At 45.1% G+C, this 20,407-nt stretch overlaps 1 protein-coding gene across 14 annotated transcripts in view; it reads right to left on the bottom strand.

Annotated features, from left to right (window-relative positions):
• LOC121586404 (microtubule-actin cross-linking factor 1-like) overlaps window positions 1-20,407 on the bottom strand; it is a 268,894-nt gene that overhangs the window by 24,819 nt on the left and 223,668 nt on the right. For 7 of the 14 annotated variants that reach the window (XM_045226332.1, XM_045226336.1, XM_045226335.1 and 4 more), the window contains 14 exons: window positions 12,868-13,029; window positions 12,484-12,654; window positions 11,390-11,556; window positions 10,858-11,017; window positions 9,926-10,252; window positions 9,658-9,742; window positions 9,237-9,463; window positions 8,768-8,974; window positions 8,110-8,337; window positions 7,505-7,723; window positions 7,014-7,217; window positions 5,934-5,942; window positions 4,663-4,888; window positions 2,881-3,107 (listed from right to left, as the gene is read on the bottom strand). In XM_045226332.1, coding sequence (XP_045082267.1) covers window positions 2,881-3,107; window positions 4,663-4,888; window positions 5,934-5,942; window positions 7,014-7,217; window positions 7,505-7,723; window positions 8,110-8,337; window positions 8,768-8,974; window positions 9,237-9,463; window positions 9,658-9,742; window positions 9,926-10,252; window positions 10,858-11,017; window positions 11,390-11,556; window positions 12,484-12,654; window positions 12,868-13,029 — 2,619 coding nt within the window. The remainder of the gene's footprint in view (window positions 1-2,880; window positions 3,108-4,662; window positions 4,889-5,933; window positions 5,943-7,013; window positions 7,218-7,504; window positions 7,724-8,109; window positions 8,338-8,767; window positions 8,975-9,236; window positions 9,464-9,657; window positions 9,743-9,925; window positions 10,253-10,857; window positions 11,018-11,389; window positions 11,557-12,483; window positions 12,655-12,867; window positions 13,030-20,407) is intronic. The other 7 variants (XM_045226333.1, XM_045226342.1, XM_045226345.1 and 4 more) reach the window with 3 other exon arrangements.

The raw sequence follows: 20,407 nt of genomic DNA, 5'->3' as shown, positions 1-20,407 counted from the left end.
GCTATACATGACGTTCTCCGCCTCACAGTTTTGACTGACAGCCGTTATAAACTTGTGCACCGCGTGCGACAAGATGATGCTCCCTCTAATTGGGCTACTTCTGCACATTTGTTGTTATCGGAGTGAGGGAACTGCTGTGAATCGAGAGGAGTCGATGTGTTCTGAAAGATGAGACGTTATAACAAATACCACTTTGATGTCATACTCATGTCCCCAGAAAGAGTAGCTGATGCGTCTGCAAAAGCTAATGGGGATCCAATAAACAAGCAAACCACACACACCCATGAGTCCAAATGTGCACTTCACATTTACATATTTGAAAACTCATGTCATTTACAGTGTCAATGTTTATGATCGCTATGTTTGATCCACAGTTACAAGGATGACATGCGTCATACCCTGGGTTGTCCTGTACAGAATGAGCCTATGTCTGTCGTATCGTGAAGAAAATTAGCCACGGAACACTCACTCGAATGCACTCATGACTCCATTCTATGCGCACCACAATTACAATCTGTTTGTCTGACATGCCTTTTGAAAGCCTAACAGTGAAGATCATATTCTAGCTTAGCTAGCCATGTTGGCAATAGAATAAGCTTTCAAATGATGCCCACCTGACCCAGATTGTGATTTTTTATTGAATGTTTTTGGATTGCATAAACAGTCATTGTGTGATGGTGGGGACGCAGGGCTATGTTCCAAACAAAAAACTACAAGTGTGCTTGCTTCAGTTCCTCAATGGCACAGCTAGGAGAACTCAAAAAAGCTATTTCCTTGAGTCATAAAAGTGCACTGAAATTACTTAGGAACTGTGCACAGTTCGGAGAGGTGTGTGACAACTCGGAGACACCAGTTAGACCTCTCAAACCTTTGTAATCATTTTTTCTTATCTTGCACCTACTCCAAAATTTCAATGAATATTCTTATTATGTTACGGAATGTATCTGTATTTTCAGATTTTGTTATCGATGATCCACCAGATCAGAGGCAGTAGGAATGACCACGTGTTCCCTTGATAAGTGTGTGAATTGGACAATTGTCCTGCTAAGCATTCGTAAGAGTACTTTTGGGTGTCAGGGGAAATGTACAGTATGGGAAAATATCAGAAGTATCAATTGTTAAAAGTACATATTTTCTTTAGGAATGTAGTGGAGTAAAAGTTGTCTAAAATATACACTACCAGTCAAAAGTTTGGACACACCTACTCATTCAAGGGTTTTTATTTCTTTTTACATTGTAGAATAATAGTGAAGACAACAAAACTATGAAATAACACATGGAATTATGTAGTAACCAAAAAAGTGTTAAACAAATCAAAAGTATATTTTATATTTGAGATTCTTCAAAGTAGCCACCCTTTGCCTTGATGACAGCTTTGCACACTCTTGGCATTCTCTCATCCAGCTTCATGGAATGCATTTAAATTAACAGGTGTGCCTTCTTAAAAGTTAATTTGTGGAATTTCTTTCCTTCTTAATGCGTTTGAGCCAATCAGTAGTGTTGTGACAAGGTAGGGGGTGTATACAGAAGATAGCCCTATTTGGTAAAGACCAAGTCCATATTATGGCAAGAACAGCTCAAATAAGCAAAGAGAAACGACAGTCCATCATTACTTTAAGACATGAAGGTCAGTCAATACGGAACATTTCAAGAACTTTGAAAGTTTCTTCAAGTGCAGTCGCAAAAACCATCAAGCACTATGATGAAACTGGCTCTCATGAGGACCGCCACAGGAAAGGAAGAACCAGAGTTACCTCTGCTGCAGAGGATAAATTCATTAGAGTTATCAGCATCAGAAAATGCAGCCCAAATAAATGCTTCACAGAGTTCAAGTAACAGACACATCTCAACATCAACTGTTCATAGGGGACTGTGTGAATCAGGCTTTCATGGTCGAATTGCTGCAAGAGATTTTTGGTTCAAACCGCCGTGTCTTTGTGAGGCGGTGTGGGTGAACGAATTATCTCTGCATGTGTAGTTCCCACTGTAAAGCATGGAGGAGGTGGTGTTATGGTGTGGGGGTGCTTTGCTGGTGACACTGTCGTCTGTGATTTATTTAGAATTCAAGGCACACTTAACCAGCATGGCTACCACAGCATTCTGCAGCGATACACCACCCCATCTGGTTTGGGCTTAGTGGGACTTTCATTTGTTTTTCAACAGGACAATGTCCCAACACACCTCCAAGGCTGTGTAAGGGCTATTTTACCAAGAAGGAGAGTGACGGAGTGCTGCATCAGATGACCTGGCCTCCACAATCCCCCGACCTCAACCCAATTGAGATGGTTTGGGATGAGTCGGACGGTAGAGTGAAGGAAAAGCAGCCAACAAGTGCTCAGCATATGTGGGAACTCCTTCAAGACTGTTGGAAAAGCATTCCAGGTGAAGCTGGTTGAGAGAATGCCAGGAGTGTGCAAAGCTGTCATCAAGGCAAAGGGTGGCTACTTTGAAGAATCTCAAATATTAAATATATCTTTATTTGTTTAACACTTTTTTTGGTTACTACATGTTATTTCATAGTTATGATGACTTCACTATTATTCTACAATGTCAAAAAAAAAAATTAATAAAAAAAAACCCTTGAATGAGTAGGTGTGTCCAAACGTTTGACTGGTAGTCTAAATAGTAAAGTAAAGTACAGATACCCCCAAAAATACATAAGTAGTACTTCAAAGTATTTTTACTTAGTTACTTTACACCACTGCTACAGTAAATACATTGCACGTTTCAAACAGAAGGTGTAAAGGCTGTTACATAGCTACCAACATGCTGGCACCATTCCTTCACATTTATCCTCTTCATCTTCACCACTCCTTCATATCCTCTCCTTTTCTTACCCCCCCTCTCTCAGCAACCCTCCATCCCCTTCTCCATACGTACCTCTGCAGCCTCTATCTGCTGTTTGATGAGGGAGGGGTCCACCCCGGGGTCCTCCAGCTCCTTGACGATGTCCTGCGAGTCACGGAGCGTGCTCAGTAGTGCCGCCATGTCGGCCCAGAACTTCCCAGCCAGGTCCAAGACGTCTGTCAGCTTCCCCTCCCGCTCCTCAGCCCTCTGCCGGATTTCATCCCACAGGGAGCGCAGGCGCAGGAGACGGGAACGCACGGCTGGGATGGGGAAAGAGGGGGGTGAGAGAGTTGGGAATGAATCTGAAAGCGTGGTGGTATTTGTCCATGCTTGAAAGGACAGAGTCACTATTTGCGATTAGCTATACTACCGTTCAAAAGTTTGGGGTCACTTAGAAATGTCCTTGTTTTCGAAAGAAATTCAATTTTTTTGTCCATTAAAAGAACATCAAATTGATCAGAAATACAGTGTAGACATTGTTAATGTTGTAAATGGCTATTGTAGCTGGAAACAGCTGATTTTTTATGGAATATCTACATAGGCGTACAGAGGTCCATTATCAGCAACCATCAGTCCTGTGTTCCAATGGCATGTTGTGTTTGATAATCCAAGTTTATCAATTTAAAAGGCTAATTGATCATTAGAAAACTATTTTGCAATTATGTTAGCACAGCTGAAAACTGTTGTGCTGATTAAAGAAGCAATAAAACTGGCCTTCTTGAGACTAGTTGAGTATCTGGAGCATCAGCAATTGTGGGTTCGATTACAGGATCAAAATGGCCAGAAACAAATAACTTTCTTCTGAAACCCGTCAGTCTATTCTTGTTCTGAGAAATGAAGGCTATTCCATGCGAGAAATTGCCAAGAAAGTGAAGATCTCGTACAATGCTGTGTACTACTCCCTTCACAGAACAGCGCAAACTGGCTCTAACCAGAATAGAAAGAGGAGTGGGAGGCCTCAGTGCACAACTGAGCAAGAGGACAAATACTAGTTTGAGAAACAAACGCCTCACAGGTCCTCAACTGGCAGCTTCATTAAATAGTACCTGCAAAACACCAGTCTCAATGTCAACAGTGAAGAGGCGACTCCGGGATGCTGACCTTCTAGGCAGAGTTGCAAAGAAAAAAATAGCTTTTCTTTCGAAAACAAGGACATTTCTAAGTGACCCCAAACTTTTGAACGGTCGTGTATGTGAAAATGGATGGAGGAATTGTATGTAAAGACAAGTAATTATTCATTATTTTAGCCCTGAACCTAACCATAACATTACAACTAATAGCTCATGTACTTGCTTATAATTTCTGATGTTATTGCTGCTTTTGTCCCTTCTAGCATGGCCATCTAGTGACTAGCTCTCAACAGTGGTATTTTAGAGAGTGAGTAGGCTACACTCCCACTACCACTGCACAGAGCACTCATTCATATTTATGAAGTGACGTACTGAGAAATTGACGTTTTAGTCACTCTCCTCATATTGAGTAATTTAGCAGACACTCTTATCCAGAGTGACTTACAGGAGCAATTAAGGTTAAGTGCCTTGCTCAAGGGCACAACGACAGATTTCCACCTACTCGGCTTTGGGTTTTGAACCAGCGACCTTCCGGTTACTGGCCCAATGCTCTTAAACGCTAAGGTACCTGCCACCCTTATGAATCACTGTCTCTTGTGTATGAGTGTATCCCTGGGTGACGTATGTGATGTGTGTGTGTTTGTGTTTGTTTGTACACAGTATATATGTAAGTGTATCTCTGTGTGTGTTTGTTTGTACACAGTATATATGTAAGTGTATCTCTGTGTGTGTTTCAGGCACTCACCCTGAGCAGCAGGGTCGTCGTGGGCTGCTCGACTGATGAGCTCCTCGCCGCGGGCACACAGGGCAGAGAAGGAGGGCAGCAATTTGTCCAGCTCCAGCCCTGTTGCCTTGTGATCAGCTAGCTGCTCCCGGATCTTATCCACCTCCGCCGCCACGGGAGGAGGGGATCGGAGGCGCTGCACAGCCCCTTCCAGGGTCTCCAACAGGGGGTCCATCCTGTCGTGGAACTGGGAGGGGAAGAGGGAGGGGGTGGAGAGAAAGGGTTAAGAAGAGGAGGTGGGTAATGTAAAATGTAAAATGTAAATGTAATGTGACTAATCGATGATTTATGCTTGATCCGCCAATGCTGTCCGGAGGCTCCGTATGGAGGGTGTGACGCAATTGCGGAGCCTCCGGAGGCTTGCGGAGGCCAAATCGAGCTCCGTACGGCAATGCCGTGCGCCTCCCAATTTTTGTAACAATGTGGAGGGCTCCGTATAGCTCCGCATTGACATGATTGGTTGACGGTAGGTGGGGGCGGGAGGTCCTGTATGAACACAAACTCACTTCTTTGACAACTTCCTTCACAACAGCTCTGCTCTTCTCTGCGAAGCGCAATAATTATGAATGCCCTGACTTCTACAGAGGCCGTATTGCAGCAAATGCTGTATGGCCACTGCAGACGTCGGATTGACCATGCAGAGACGTTCAAGATTTTTTCGTGTTATTATACATACTTTCATATGTATTCTGAGGGGAGGGGTGACATTTTGATGGTGCGAAAATGCAGAGATCTTACCAAAAAATACCATGTAATTTTGGATACTTGGACGGGCATGTGATGTGGGAGTACTATAGATGTATTTACTATACATTAATAAAGTTGACTTAATTAGGAATACTGCGCCCAACTTTCAATCAGCACACATTATTACCACAGCCTCACTAAGTGGTTGTTGATAAAGGTTATATGGACATTTTTGTTAAATAACTGCATTTGAGCAATGTCAAAATGTGTAACATGGACTGGAACAGAGAGGAGGGCAAACCTAGAGTTGCCAATTGCCATACATATCAAAACACACTAATTGGGAAAGAGGAGAGGCATTGGACAAAGTATTCTTAGGAGTTATAGAGGGTTGTCTAAGCCTAGACAAGGTTCACGCAGGAAGGAATTCTAATAACTAACAAAACCATTTCTGTAAGTTGTGTCAGTACATCTGGGTCAGTACTATGGTTACTAAGTCACGTTGTGGTCGGTTGGCGTCAGTACAGGTCAGTCAGTGGTCTTACCTCTACCAGCTGGGTGATTGCAGTGAGAAGTGACGACGGATGGAGGAAATGGTGGGTCAACACATACAGCACATCCACAATGAGTAAGAGGTGGGGTGGAGGGATGGAGCAAACCAGGGAGGGAGTGATGGAAGGATGGAGGGATTGAGGAGTGCAAGGATAGGGGGAAATGTAAGGCACAAGGGAGGGTTGGGAATTTAGGGGGGGGGTAGAGAGGTATGGAGGTTGGTGGTTTAGGAGGGATGAAAAGAGAGAGAGAAGGATGCATAAAGATAAGTGGGTGATATGGTCCATTAGGGATGGGATGGGAGGTGGAGACACAATACATTGTGTTAGATCAGTGACATGCACACACTCTGGCCAAGCAATACCAACAGCAGCAACAATCAGCTTCGCGCTCCGTGATAATCAATGGTGGCTCATGATTTATTCAATTAGGTGCTATGAGAGAGCATTTGACAAGAGAACTATTGAAATAAAATGTGAATGTTACTTATGGAAATAGAAATGGGAAAAGCGAGTTGTATGTAACCATTTCTTTACTACAAGCGTAGCAAGAAGCTGTGTAGTTTAGCAAATAGCTACTATTACTACCACTACCATCATATTATGACCAAGACTTTCGAAGATCATTGCAACATTTCTTGGAGCGCAAGAATAAGTTCTCTCTTCCATTCCTTTTATGGAAATTAGCAAAAAGAGCCAAAACACAGCTCCAAGTAAAGAGTCCAGTACACCATCATACTATAGTTTGAGCATTGGTCCCAGAAATACAACTACACTACAGCCAATGCCTAATACCACACCACTCTGTTGTGGAAGAGGAGTATAAGTGTACATTGATCTCATAATGCCATTAGCAGCTAGCTTGTACGCATGGCATCCATATGAGGAAATCTGATGACTTCCAAATATGTATACAACAAGGCTTACGGCATCCATATAAGGAAGTCATCAGATTTCCTCATATGGATGCCATAGTTCAGTTGTATTGGGGCATCAATCGGCAGACACAAGCGTCGGCAATTGACACCCTTTCAAGCTACAATCTAATTTCAAATTCACTTTACGAAACCATACCTGTGCAGACTGAGACACGGCCTCATCCAGGGTGGTGGCGCGACCCTTGACCACCTCCTTGATGGCCACGTAGCGTTTCTCGGCGTCGCTGTAGCGCTGCCTCACCGTGGCCCCCTCCTGGTGACTCAGAGCAGCCAGCTGGGGGCCGATCTTCAGCAGCTTGTCGATGTGGGGCTTGTGCTCTGATATGGACTCCCTCAGAAGCTGGAGGAGGTATGGAGGGAGGGAGAAAGAAAGAAAGGAGAGGCAGAAAGAGTGGAGAATAAGGAAGGAGGAAGATGGATAGTGTGATTGAGAGAGTGGTAGAGTTAGAGTACCACACAGAAAGAGAGGGAGAAATGAAAAAAGGCAAATGATAAAAAGTAGAAGTGCTGGAACTCCTTCGACATGATACATCTTTTCACAAGGATATTAGTTCAAATACAGTCATTAGAGCCTACTCCCATCCCACTCCCTCCCCCTTCTGCCTCCTTCCAACGCTCCCTCCTCACCCTCATCTGTTCCTGTTGTAGACGCAGGGCCTCGGTGTCGATGGCGGGTGGGGGCAGCTGGGCGATAAGGGTCTCCGTCTCCCCCAGCCAGGGCTCCAGGTCCTCCTGGGTCTCCCAGAAACGGGCCACCAGGACCTGGGCCTGCTCCAGGGCTGAGAAACGCTCCTGGTGCTGCTGGCTCACCGCCTCGTAGCGGGCAGACAGTGAGTCAGTCTTCTCCTGAGGAGAGAGAGCAGAGGAAAAGCGGTTAGAATGGTTCACATTTGGTAACTCGGCAAAAATCACTGGAATATTTCCCATTTTGTCTACTACTGTTGTGCCGTTTTACTTCAAGCACAAAATACAAGAGAATTTGCATATTTGTATTTCGAGGCCAAAACACAATATTTCCCTCCTTGTTTATAATATTTAATAATACGTCTATCATGTCATTAGATTTTCCTGTGAATTAACTTTTCTTAAAATTGGTCATTGCTTATATGTTACAAAAGTCCTCTTGGGGTGTTTGGAAGCCTTTCACCCTTCTCTCTGACTCCCTGCATTTCTCTGCCCTCTTTCGCTCTCCCCAAACACTCTCCCCTTCCTATTCGTCCCTCTCTTCTCACCACCAGAGCATCTCTCTGCTGGTCGCTGCAGGTCTCCAGGATGTCGTCCCTGGTGTTGAGTAGCTGGTCCACTGTGTCTTTGTGTCGGATGATGTCGATATTGAAGGCCCTCTGGACCTGTAGCTGGGCCACGGTGACGTCAGGCTCCAGACTCAGAGGACCTAGGGAGGATAACTTCCTCTCAGTCTCCCCAGTCCAGGTCAGCTCCGCGTCCACCGCCTCCTCATACTGAGGCACAGAGAGATAGACACAGTTAGCATGGCACACTCAGCCTCCCCATACTGACTGAGAGGATGATATGTTATTAGCATTTACAATAGCGTTAGCTGGTTAGCATTACACAGAGCCTCCTCATGCTAAGAGAAGACCAGAGGGAAATGCTACAACATTAGCATCATCCTCTTATTGACAACGAGAGCAGAAACCTCATGAATTACTTCTACACATCATACAGACAAAGATAGAGAGAATGAAGACCTGAAAATAAAAACTATTCAAATCCTGAACTTATACAATTAGGCCTACCTTTAACTATCAACACCATCATGCACTGTAAATATATACGATCACTGAATGGACTCAGCAGCCAGTACTCAATGAAGTACTAATGGTGTACGCGACCAATAAACTTTCATTTGATTTTGTCACATTGCAGTACCTGTTGTGACCTCTGGATGGCAGCCTGTACCAGCTTTACCCGCTGGGTGATGGTCTCGTCCGCCGTTCGGTAGCGCTGGTTGTCGTCAGCCACCAGGCGGTCCAGACCCTCACGGGCACGCCAGGGCACCAGGTCTAAGAGGGCATTGCCCACCTCGTTGACCGTGTCCAAAACCAGACGTTTCTCCGCTGATACACACTTCAGCTCCTGGGAGAGAAACACACACACACAGATTGAGTATCTTCAACTCAAGATATAAGTCCTACTTACGCTACAGTAAGAACAATTATAATAACCACAAGACAGTTGGGCTAAGGAATAAGGAATCTATAAGTTATTCTTTAAGAATCAATGGGTTTGTCATTAATTGAAATGACCACTGAACATCTGGAAATATTGAAGATTGTAAATATGTTTACACAGCATATATTATATATTCACAGCATACTGTTAAGAAAACGGCCCCTACCTTCTGTCTGTCCTGATAGGCCGGCGTGGCGTCGGGCTCCATGACGTTGAGCTCCGCCTCCACCTTGTCCAGCCATTGGTTGAGGTCGTCGTGGGCGCTGGCGAATCGCGTGCTCAGCTGCAGGGCCTGCTCCAGTGTGCGGAGGGCTTTGCTGCTCCCGGCCGTCATCTCAGCGTAGCGAGACTTGATACCGTCCAGCTTCTCCTGGATCAGCAGAACCTCTTCACCTGCAGGGGTTAACAACAGACCCAGAGTCAGTGGAATCCAGGCTCCGTGGTTATAATATGCCTTTATAACGACAGGTCCAGGAACAGTTCTGGCTGTTTGGCTGGTGATGGTTAGATGCGGGCCACGGGAGAGCCGGTCCAGAATCAGGGAAGGGAGATTTCGTAGTTTCCAGAGTTAAGAGGTTGTACTGTACCTGTGGTTTGCTTGAGCAGGGCCTGTCCGTTCTTGATGGCCTGGTCAACCTGCTTCTTCCTGCTCACGATCTCTTCATTCAAAGACTGATGGGGGAAGTGGAGAGAAAATAGAATGAACACCCTATAGAGAGTAATAGAAGTCATTCATATTGCTACTCAATGTCTAGACAGTACTAGCCAATACAATACTCCCTGTGGTAGTGCGGTAGTATCCTACCACTGTGTGATAATGAATAGCTACTCCCTGTCCAAACCATAGTATCGTACCAGTGTGTGCTTGTGCTGCTGGGTGAGGACCCCCGGCTGGTAGCTCTGCACCGACACCTGTCCCAGCCGCTGGCCCACCTCAGCCAGCCAGTTGAGCACCTCCACCTCATCCTCCCCAAACAGCTGGGCATTGGCCAAGGCCTGCTCCAGCATGACGGCCCTGCGTTGGCACCAATCACTGAGCTCCGAATGGCCTAGCCGCACCGCCCCCACGCGCTCCCCCAGCCAATCACGGTCGGCCGCGCAGCTGAGGGGCGCCAGGGATTGGCCGAGGGCCTCGAGGCGGTCGACCTCGGCTCCTCTAGAGGAGACGGCCTCTTCGACGGCCTGGTGTGGTGTGTGTGGAGAGGAGAGGGTGGAGGGGAGATGAGGGGAGGGGGGGTAAAGGAGAGAGGAGGAAGAACAGAAGAAAAAAAACAAATAAAATAAAATGAGAGCATGCAGATGAGAAATCATAAGGAATGGCCATAAATCATAAGGAATGGCCATAAATCATAAGGAATGGCCATAAATCATAAGGAATGGCCATAAATCATAAGGAATGGCCATGAATCATAAGGAATGGCCATAAATCATCAGGAATGGCCATGAATCATAAGGAATGAATGAGTGCTAACTATGCTGATAACTTACAATAACGACAACATAAAATCATAAACAACAAAAAAGGTTCAATGAAATATAATATTGAAATCATATCAAAATGATGAGGGGGAAATGGTTGAGCCTGGGGTTCCCTTTCTTTCTCTCATTGGAAAGTAACCCGTTTTTCATTCCGGTACCATCCTCTTCTCTCCCTAGTTTCATTCCAGGGACTTCAACACAATCCATGTGTCGAGAGGGACACGTTACCTTGTGACACCGTCATCCACATTACCGTCATCCACGTTAGCTTGTGACACCGTCATCCACGTTACCGTCATCCACATTACCTTGTGTTTCGTAATCTGCTGGGTGATCTTAGTTGTCTGGGTTCCCATGGGCTCGGCGGTGCTCAGGCGTCTCTCTGTGGCACTCAGCCACTCTCCTAGAGGCTCCACCGCCTCGTGGAACTGCAGTGCCAGCGTCTGCAGCTCCTCCAACTGGCACTGCCTGCAGAGGGGGGAGGAGGAGGGAGTGAGGGTTTGGGTCGCTTTTGTATATCAATGTCTCATTGTAGATCTAAATAAGTAGTCCGATGTGACAGTCAGGAATGTGTGGGTTGTGTACTGAAGTAGTGGTAGTGAAGTAGGTAGGCTAGTGTGTGTGTGTGTGTGTGTGTGTGTGTGTGTGTGTGTGTGTGTGTGTGTGTGTGTGTGTGTGTGTGTGTGTGTGTGTGTGTGTGTGCATACTATGCATGTGTAAGAGTCTTTATGTGGTGTTGAGTGTGTATGTATTCGCTGACTGTGGTGCATGTACACGATGAATGAGGACTGGTTCTATCAATTCTTATGTGTAGTGTGTCCATACAATAATGTACGTTACCTTGCCATGGCCTTCTCCAGCAGCTCGCCCCATCTCTCTCCCAGACTCTCCAGCTGTTTCTGGATCTTGTCTCGGTCCTGAGTCTCGGCCGTGGCTGCAATCCTCTCTCCCTCTCCCTGGATCATCTGAAAAGTGGCTCTGCGGTCGTCCAGTAGTCTTTGTAACAGCTGGAAAATGACAGACATAGAAGGTACGTTCAACACCACAAATAATACCAACTCTCATAATGTTTGTTCTGCATGTATACTAGGGTTAGGGGTATATTCAAGACCAGAAGGATTTCTGCGTTAAACAGTTGGTAAGATAGCTAGAACATACTTCACATTCAATACCGCAATGTTTTGCAGTGTTCCTCAACAATATATTATTCTCAAATATCAGGCCACTCCTCTTTTGAGGACGTTCACTATGAGTAGTAGCTCAATTTGGCAGTACTTCCCTTTCTGAAAACATTCATAACTGTTCAGTGACGTTGAACGGGCCCCCGTTAAACGGCACTCATCTCCAGTTTCCTCTCCACTGACCCTCAGTGAGGCTCTACTTTCAGTGGCGGATGTAAACACGTATGACTGAGTGAAGTGGCTGAATCCTCCGTGCTCCTCGACACGCAAACACGGGAAGTGTGTCAGATAAACAGGGAGAGCAGGCATTGTGTTTTCTGCCTCTCGGTTTCTCTGAAAAACCATTGTAATCCGTCATCTCTGTGAACTGGTGTGTTGTATGCCAACCAGACTGTCAATTGGGCTTTTCCTCCGCCAAAAGATGTGTGTGGGTGTTTCCCCCTTTCATGTGCTAAATGTTTCTTGGTGAAAATAAGGACAACTGAATAACACGAATAGCCAATTATATTATTATCTATGAATAAATAAAGTGCAAATATATGAATCAAAGTTCTTATTAAGCTCATTTTATCCAAATCTAGGTTCCAAATGTCTCTAATGACCAGTCAATTCTTAGTCATAATGACTCTGTATATGATATAGGGAAAATACTTGGTATTGAAATAAAATATATGTTCCTCAATCTATCTATCTATCTCTCCATCTAGATACTCATCCATCATTCCATCTATCATCCCTTTCTCCACTCATCACCTTCTGTTCCTGGATCTGGGCCTTGACCACTCTGTATTCAGCTGACGGGGGCTTCTGATTGGCTACCAGCTCCTCTGTGTCACTCAGCCAGCTCAGAAGAGGCTCCAGGGCATCCTGGAACTTCCCACAATGCAACAGGGCTTCCTGCAACTGAGCAATGCGCTCTGCAACCTGGTCAAGGAACAATGCAGTGAGTGAGGGGGACAATGTTGACATGGACATACATGCACGAAGACATAAACCTGATTCCATACAAACCCATCCCTCCATTCGCACACACCAAACAAACGCAACACATAAATATGCATACTCAGTCAGACACAAACCATAGCACAAACATCAGCACAGACATACCATTACAAACAAACAGATAGACAGACTTACCCTCTTGTTGAGGGAGTTCCATCTGAGGTTGGTGGTCTCTAGGTCGTGCTCCAGAGCCTGGGTGTCTGTGTGTTTGGCTGCACTCTGGATCAGGCCCTGGCCCACCGCGTTCACGCGCTGCAGCTTGGGTTGAATACTGTCCACCTGCTCCCTCTCCACCGCCTGAGACAGAGAGAGAAGAGGGAGAGGGGGGAGAGAGAGGGAGGCGGGGAGAGAGAGAAAGAGAGAGACAGAGATAAAGGGAGGAGGGAGAGAAGAGGGAGAGCGAGGGAAGAAAAATAGGGAGGGAGGAGAAAGAGATTATAAGGATTAGAGAGCTAGGAAGTAAGGGTGGCTGGAAAAGGGGGAGTTGAACACACCCTTCGCCTGTCTGGCCACATTACTCAAACACACGCCATCATCTAGAGCTGGAGACACGGCATGATGACAATGGGCGTCCAACTCTAAAGAAAACCAGCCCAAAGTCCACTGAGTCAAAGCCTGAAATCAAATACGGGGCTTAAATGCAAAATGGCTGCTTTCCCATAGAGCTGTATATAGATTACATGGACTCTAAATTAGCCATGGTGGTTCCCAATGGTGGAGATGCCAAACCTCAGTGGCCACACACATAGCCTACAGCCCAGAACTGGAAAACATACACATAAACCAGACCTGGCTAAGCCCAGGGGCCGGGACAGAAGAGTAACTCTGAGAACAGTGGGAAGAATGACTGGAAGACAAACAGAAGGACTAGTAGAGTTGTTGAAATCGATCCGCCGACGCAGGCCCCCGACGCTCATGAGGACTGTGTGCTCTCGTTCTCCGTTGGCAACGTGAGTAAGTCATTTAAGCGTGTTAAGGCTGCCGGCCAAGACGGCATCTCAAGCAGCGTCCTCAGAGCATGTGCAGACCAGCTGGCTGGAGTGTTTACGGACATATTAAATCTCTCCATATCCCAGTCTGTTGTCCCCACTTGCATCAAGATGTCCACCATTGTTCCTATACCGAAGAAAGCGAAGGTAACTGAACTAAATGACTATTGCCCCGTAGCACTCACTTCTGTCATCATGAAGTGCTGAGAGGTTAGTTAGGGACCATATCACCTCCACCTTACCCAACACCCTAGACCCACTACAATTCGCATATCGCCCCAACAGATCCACGGGTGACGCAATCGCCATTTCCCTGCACACTGCCCTATCCCACCTGGACAAGAGTAATACCTATGTAGGAATGCTGTTCATTGACTACAGCTCAGCCTTCAACACCATAGTGCCCTCCAAGCTCATCACTAAGCTCAGGGAACTGGGTCTGAACCCCTCCCTGTGCAACTGGGTCCTGGACTTCCTGACGGGCCGACTCCAAGTGTTGAAGGTAGGCAACAACAACTCTGTCTCGCTGATCCTCAACACGGGGGCCCCACAGGGGTGCGTGCTCAGCCCCCTCCTGTACTCCCTGTTCAACCATGACACGTCTCAAACTCAATCATCAAGTTTGCTGACGACACAACAGTGGTAGGCCTGATTACCAACAACGAAGAGAAAGCCTACAGGAAGGAGGTGAGAGACCTGGCAGAGTGGTGCCAGGAAAATAACCTCTCCCTCAACGTCAACAAAACGAAGGAGCTGATCGTAGAATATAGGAGACAGCAGAGGGAGCACTCCCCCATACACATTGACAGGGAGAGGATCAAAAGCTTCAAGTTCCTCGGCGTGCACATCACTGACAACCTGATATGGTTCCTTCACACAAACAGCATGGTGAAGGCAAAACAGCACCTCTTCAACCTCCGGAGGCTGAAGAAATTTGACTTGGCCCCAAAGACCCTCATGAATTTGTACAATTGCACCATTGAGAGCATCCTCTCTGACTGTATCACTGCCTGGTATGGCAATTGCGCCATACGCAACCGCAGGGCTCTCCAGAGGGTGGTGTGGTCAGCTCAACTCATCTCGGGGGCACACTGCCTGCCATCCAGGACATTTACAGCACCTGGTGTCACAGGAATGCCAAGAAGATCATCAAGGACCTCAGCCACCCGAGCCACGGCCTGTTCACCCCATTACCATCTAAAAGGTGGAGACAGTATAGGTGCATGAAAGCTGGGACCGAGAGACTGAGAAATGGCTTCCATCTCCAGGTCATCAGACTGTTAGTCACCAATAGCCGGTCTCCACCCAGTACCCTGAACTGAACCTAAGCCACTGTTACTAGCCGGCTACCACCGGTACTCTACCCTGCACCTTAGAGACTGCCTCCCTATGTAAATAGAGTCATTGAACACTGGTCACTTCAATAATGTTTACATACTGTTCAACCCACTTTATATGAAAACAGTGTATTCTAGTCATGGCTCATCCTATATAAAGTTGAAGTCGGAAGTTTACATACACCTTAGCCAAATACATTTAAACTCAGTTTTTCACAATTCCTGACATTTAATCCTAGTAAAAATTCCCTGTTTTAAGTCAGTTAGGATCACCACTTTATTTTAAGAATGTGAAATGTCAGAATAATAGTAGAGAGAATGATTGATTTCAGCTTTTATTTATTTCATCACATTCCCAGTGGGTCAGAAGTTTACATACACTCAATTAGTATTTGGTAGCATTGCCTTTAAATTGTTTAACTTGGGTCAAATGTTTTGGGTAGCCTTCCACAAGCTTCCCACAATAAGTTGGGTGAATTTTGGCCCATTCCTCCTGGCAGAGCTGGTGTAACTGAGTCAGGTTTGTAGGCCTCCTTGCTCGCACATCCTTTTTCAGTTCTGCCCACACGTTTTCTTTAGGATTGAGGTCAGGGCTTTGTGATGGCCACTCCAATACCTTTACTTTGTTGTCCTTAAGCCATTTTGCCACAACTTTGGAAGTATGCTTGGGGTCATTGTCCATTTGGAAGACCCATTTGCAACCAAGCTTTAACTTCCTGACTGATGTCTTGAGATGTTGCTTCAATATATCCACATAATTTTCCTTCCTCATGATGCCATCTATTTTGTGAAGTGCACCAGTCCCTCCTGCAGCAAAGCACCCCCACAGCATGATGCTGCTAGCCCCGTGTTTCACGGTTGGGATGGTGTTCTTCGGCTTGCAAGAAACCCCCTTTTTCCTCCAAACTTAACGATGGTCATTATGGCCAAACCGTTCTATTTTTGTTTCATCAGACCAGAGGACATTTTTCCAAAAATTACGATATTTGTCCCCATGTGCAGTTGCAAACCGTAGTCTGGCTTTTTTTATGGTGGTTTTGGAGCAGTGGCTTCTTCCTTGCTGAGCGGCCTTTCAGGTTAGGTCGATATAGGACTCGTTTTACTGTGAATATAGATACTTTGGTACCTGTTTCCTCCAGCATCTTCACAAGGTCCTTTGCTGTTGTTCTCGGATTGATTTTCACTTTTCGCACCAAAGTACGTTCATCTCTAGGAGACAGAACGCGTCTCCTTCCTGAGCGGTATGACGGCTGCGTGGTCCCATGGTGTTTATACTTGCGTACTATTGTTTGTACAGATGAACGTGGTACCTTCAGGCGTTTGGAAATTGCTCCCAAGGATGAACCAGACTTGTGGAGGTCTTTTCTGAGGTCTTGGATGATTTCTTTAGATTTTCCCATGATGTCAAGCAAAGAGGCACTGAGTTTGAAGGTAGGCCTTGAAATACATCCACAGGTACACCTCCAATTGACTCAAATGATGTCAATTAGCCTATCAGAAGCTTCTAAAGCCATGACATCATTTTCTGGAATTTTCCAAGCTGTTTAAAGGCACAGTCAACTTAGTGTATGTAAACTTCTGACCCACTGGAATTGTGATACAGTGAATTATAAGTGAAATAATCTGTCTGTAAACGATTGTTGGAAAAATTACTTGTGTCATGCACAAAGTAAATGTCCTAACCGACTTGCCAAAACTATAGTTTGTTAACAAGAAATTTGTGGAGTGGTTGAAAAACAAGTTTTAATGATTCCAACCTAAGTGTATGTAAATTTCCGACTTCAACTGTATATATATATATATATATATATATATATATTATATATATATATATATATATATATATATATATATATATATATATATATATAAATAAAAACAATACACAAAAAATCCCCCCAAAATAAGAAATATCAGAACGAACAATGTCAGAGACCGGAATATAAATATATATTTCATATTTTGGGGGATTATTTGTGTATTGTTTATTTTATTTTATTGCTAGGTATTACTGCACTGCTAGAAACACAAGCATTTCACTGCACCTGCGATAACATCTGCAAATCTGTGTACGCGATCAATAAAGTTTGATTTGATTAAATTAAAATGAGAGAGTAGAATACTAAGACAAAGGATTTCTCGTAAGTGCCTCGAACTACTGTTTGCTTTATACTGGCAAAGTAGTACAAAACAGTTGAGTTGCGTTTGTGAGAATGAACAATGGGGAGGGTGATTTCTATGGTAAATGAATAAAAGTGAGTAAGAGTTTTGTCCTCTTTGGAGTCTCATCTAAGTCATTGTTTTTCTACACCGTATAATCACCTGGAAGCGGTTGTGTGGAGGTCTGTCTTTGATCTTGTTCTATAATTAAAGTGTTTTATTGGATTCTGAGTAAATATTGTGTGAAAGTGCTGCTTTTCCACGCCAGGAGACGACGTGTAGGAGTTTCAAAGAGAACAGGGATGCTAAAATAGAACAATATGTGTTGTGGATTGTGTGTCTGTGTGTCACAGCTGTGTTGTGGTGATGGGCCTCCTCCCTGCTTCCAACAGGAAGCCTGGCTGCCTCGACAACAATGAGCCTCAGCCATGACCCACTCCACCCTATCCATATCCCAGACTGTGTGTGTGTGTGTGTCTGTGTGTCTGTGTGTGTTTGTGTGTGTGACTGAATGAACGTGTGTGTGTGCTTCCAGACTCCTATTCTCATCCTTCTCTCTCATCCTTCTCTCTCTCCCTTCCCTCTCTCTCCCTTCCCTCTCCCTAGCCAGCTCAAAGCGGTTGACTCCACTAAACCAGAGCTCTGGAAAATATCTGGGATGTTTTTCATTCCTCCCCAACTCTCTGAACCATGGCAGTGGCTCAACCAGTCACACACACGGTAGCACTCCTCCACTTATCTCCACCACTCTCTCTCTACCCTACTTCACATTTCCCTCACCTTCGTCACTCACTCCTATCCCCTCACTTTCCCCTCCACCCCTCTATCCACTTAACTCCCCCTCCAACCTCCCTCCTTTTCTCTCTCTTGGCCAAAACCACAACCCGACACTGGCTTTCTCACTTTAGCCACAATTCAGTTTAAATGGAGAAATTCTTTTTTTCGAAAATGTGCCTGGCTCAAGGCAGTTTCACAAGTTGACCTCTCAGCTTAAAAGTAGAAAACAACATAAATCTCAGAGAAACTATCTACTACTTGTGTGACATCTCACCGTCTCTATCTGCCATTCATCTCTCTCCACATACACCAAAACCCACAAGAACTTACTAAACACTGACGTGTATAACTACCATTTTAAACAGTGTGTGTCTGAGCGTGTGTGTGTTTCCTTGGGTACGTGTTTGTGTGTGTGTGTGTGCATATGTGTGTGCTCTAAATTTGTGTGTGTCAAGTCCAAGTGTGTTTCCATTCCATGTGTGTGCGTGCATGTCGCTAACCAGCTAATGCAGTACAGGAGACAGGCAGCAGCAGTCCTCATGGCTGGTGTCCAGAGCATCACTCAGAAACAATCACCACCTTAATCATGACAAAATGGGCAACTGCCAGCTAATATAAACAACATTGTCTGATTCAACTCAATTCAACTACAGACTGGAACCAACGTCACTGCCAATCTTGCATGCACACACACACCCACACTATAGACCTTCATAGCGTGCTTAACTTGTGGTGCGAACAGTAGTATGAACTAGATTAATGACATATACCCTTACTGTATATAGACAGCATGTCCAAATGCTACTGAGAAAGTCACAGTGGGAGTATTGACTTATATAAATAGAGTGGGACATATCTGACCACTCCTCTGAGATAACTACAGTGATAAAATATAATTCCATCCAAATCAATGAGAACATTTCCTTTCCTCCATGTTACCGACATCCCTCTCCTCCTGCCCTCGCACTCAAATCAAATCAAATCTTGATTGGTCACATGCAGTGGGGAAAAAAAGTATTTAGTCAGCCACCAATTGTGCAAGTTCTCCCACTTAAAAAGATGAGAGAGGCCTGTAATTTTCATCATAGGTACACGTCAACTATGACAGACAAAATGAGAAAAGAAAATCAAGAAAATCACATTGTAGGATTTTTAATGAATTTATTTGCAAATTATGGTGGAAAATAAGTATTTGGTCAATAACAAAAGTTTCTCAATACTTTGTTATATACCCTTTGCTGGCAATGACACAGGTCAAACGTTTTCTGTAAGTTTTCACAAGGTTTTCACACACTGTTGCTGGTATTTTGGCCCATTCCTCCATGCAGATCTCCTCTAGAGCAGTGATGTTTTGGGGCTGTCGCTGGGCAACACAGACTTTCAACTCCCTCCAAAGATTTTCTATGGGGTTGAGATCTGGAGACTGGCTAGGCCACTCCAGGACCTTGAAATGCTTCTTACGAAGCCACTCCTTCGTTGCCCGGGCGGTGTGTTTGGGATCATTGTCATGCTGAAAGACCCAGCCACATTTCATCTTCAATGCCCTTGCTGATGGAAGGAGGTTTTCACTCAAAATCTCACGATACATGGCCCCATTCATTCTTTCCTTTACACGGATCAGTCGTCCTGGTCCCTTTGCAGAAAAACATCCCCAAATCATGATGTTTCCACCCCCATGCTTCACAGTAGGTATGGTGTTCTTTGGATGCAACTCAGCATTCTTTGTCCTCCAAACACGACGAGTTTAGTTTTTACCAAAAAGTTCTATTTTGGTTTCATCTGACCATATGACATTCTCCCAATCCTCTTCTGGATCATCCAAATGCACTCTAGCAAACTTCAGACGGGCCTGGACATGTACTGGCTTAAGCTAGGGCGGCAGGTAGCTTAGTGGTTAAGAGCGTTGTACCAGTAACCGAAAGGTCGCTGGTTCTAATCCCCAAGCCGACTAGGTGAAAAATCTGTCGATGTGCCCTTGAGCAAGGCACTTAACCCTAATTGCTCCTGTAAGTCGCTCTGGATAAGAGTGTCTGCTAAATGACCAATTATTTATTAATTATTTAAGCAGGGGGACACGTCTGGCACTGCAGGATTTGAGTCCCTGGCGGCGTAGTGTGTTACTGATGGTAGGCTTTGTTACTTTGGTCCCAGCTCTCTGCAGGTCATTCACTAGGTCCCCTCGTGTGGTTCTGGGATTTTTGCTCACCGTTCTTGTGATCATTTTGACCCCACGGGGTGAGATCTTGCGTGGAGCCCCAGATCGAGGGAGATTATCAGTGGTCTTGTATGTCTTCCATTTCCTAATAATTGCTCCCACAGTTGATTTCTTCAAACCAAGCTGCTTACCTATTGCAGATTCAGTCTTCCCAGCCTGGTGCAGGTCTACAATTTTGTTTCTGGTGTCCTTTGACA

The sequence above is a fragment of the Coregonus clupeaformis genome, chromosome 17, assembly GCF_020615455.1.
Source record: "Coregonus clupeaformis isolate EN_2021a chromosome 17, ASM2061545v1, whole genome shotgun sequence".
Classification (NCBI taxonomy): domain Eukaryota; kingdom Metazoa; phylum Chordata; class Actinopteri; order Salmoniformes; family Salmonidae; genus Coregonus; species Coregonus clupeaformis.
Note: the sequence above shows the minus strand (reverse complement) of the source record. Positions and strands in the feature narration are given on the sequence as shown.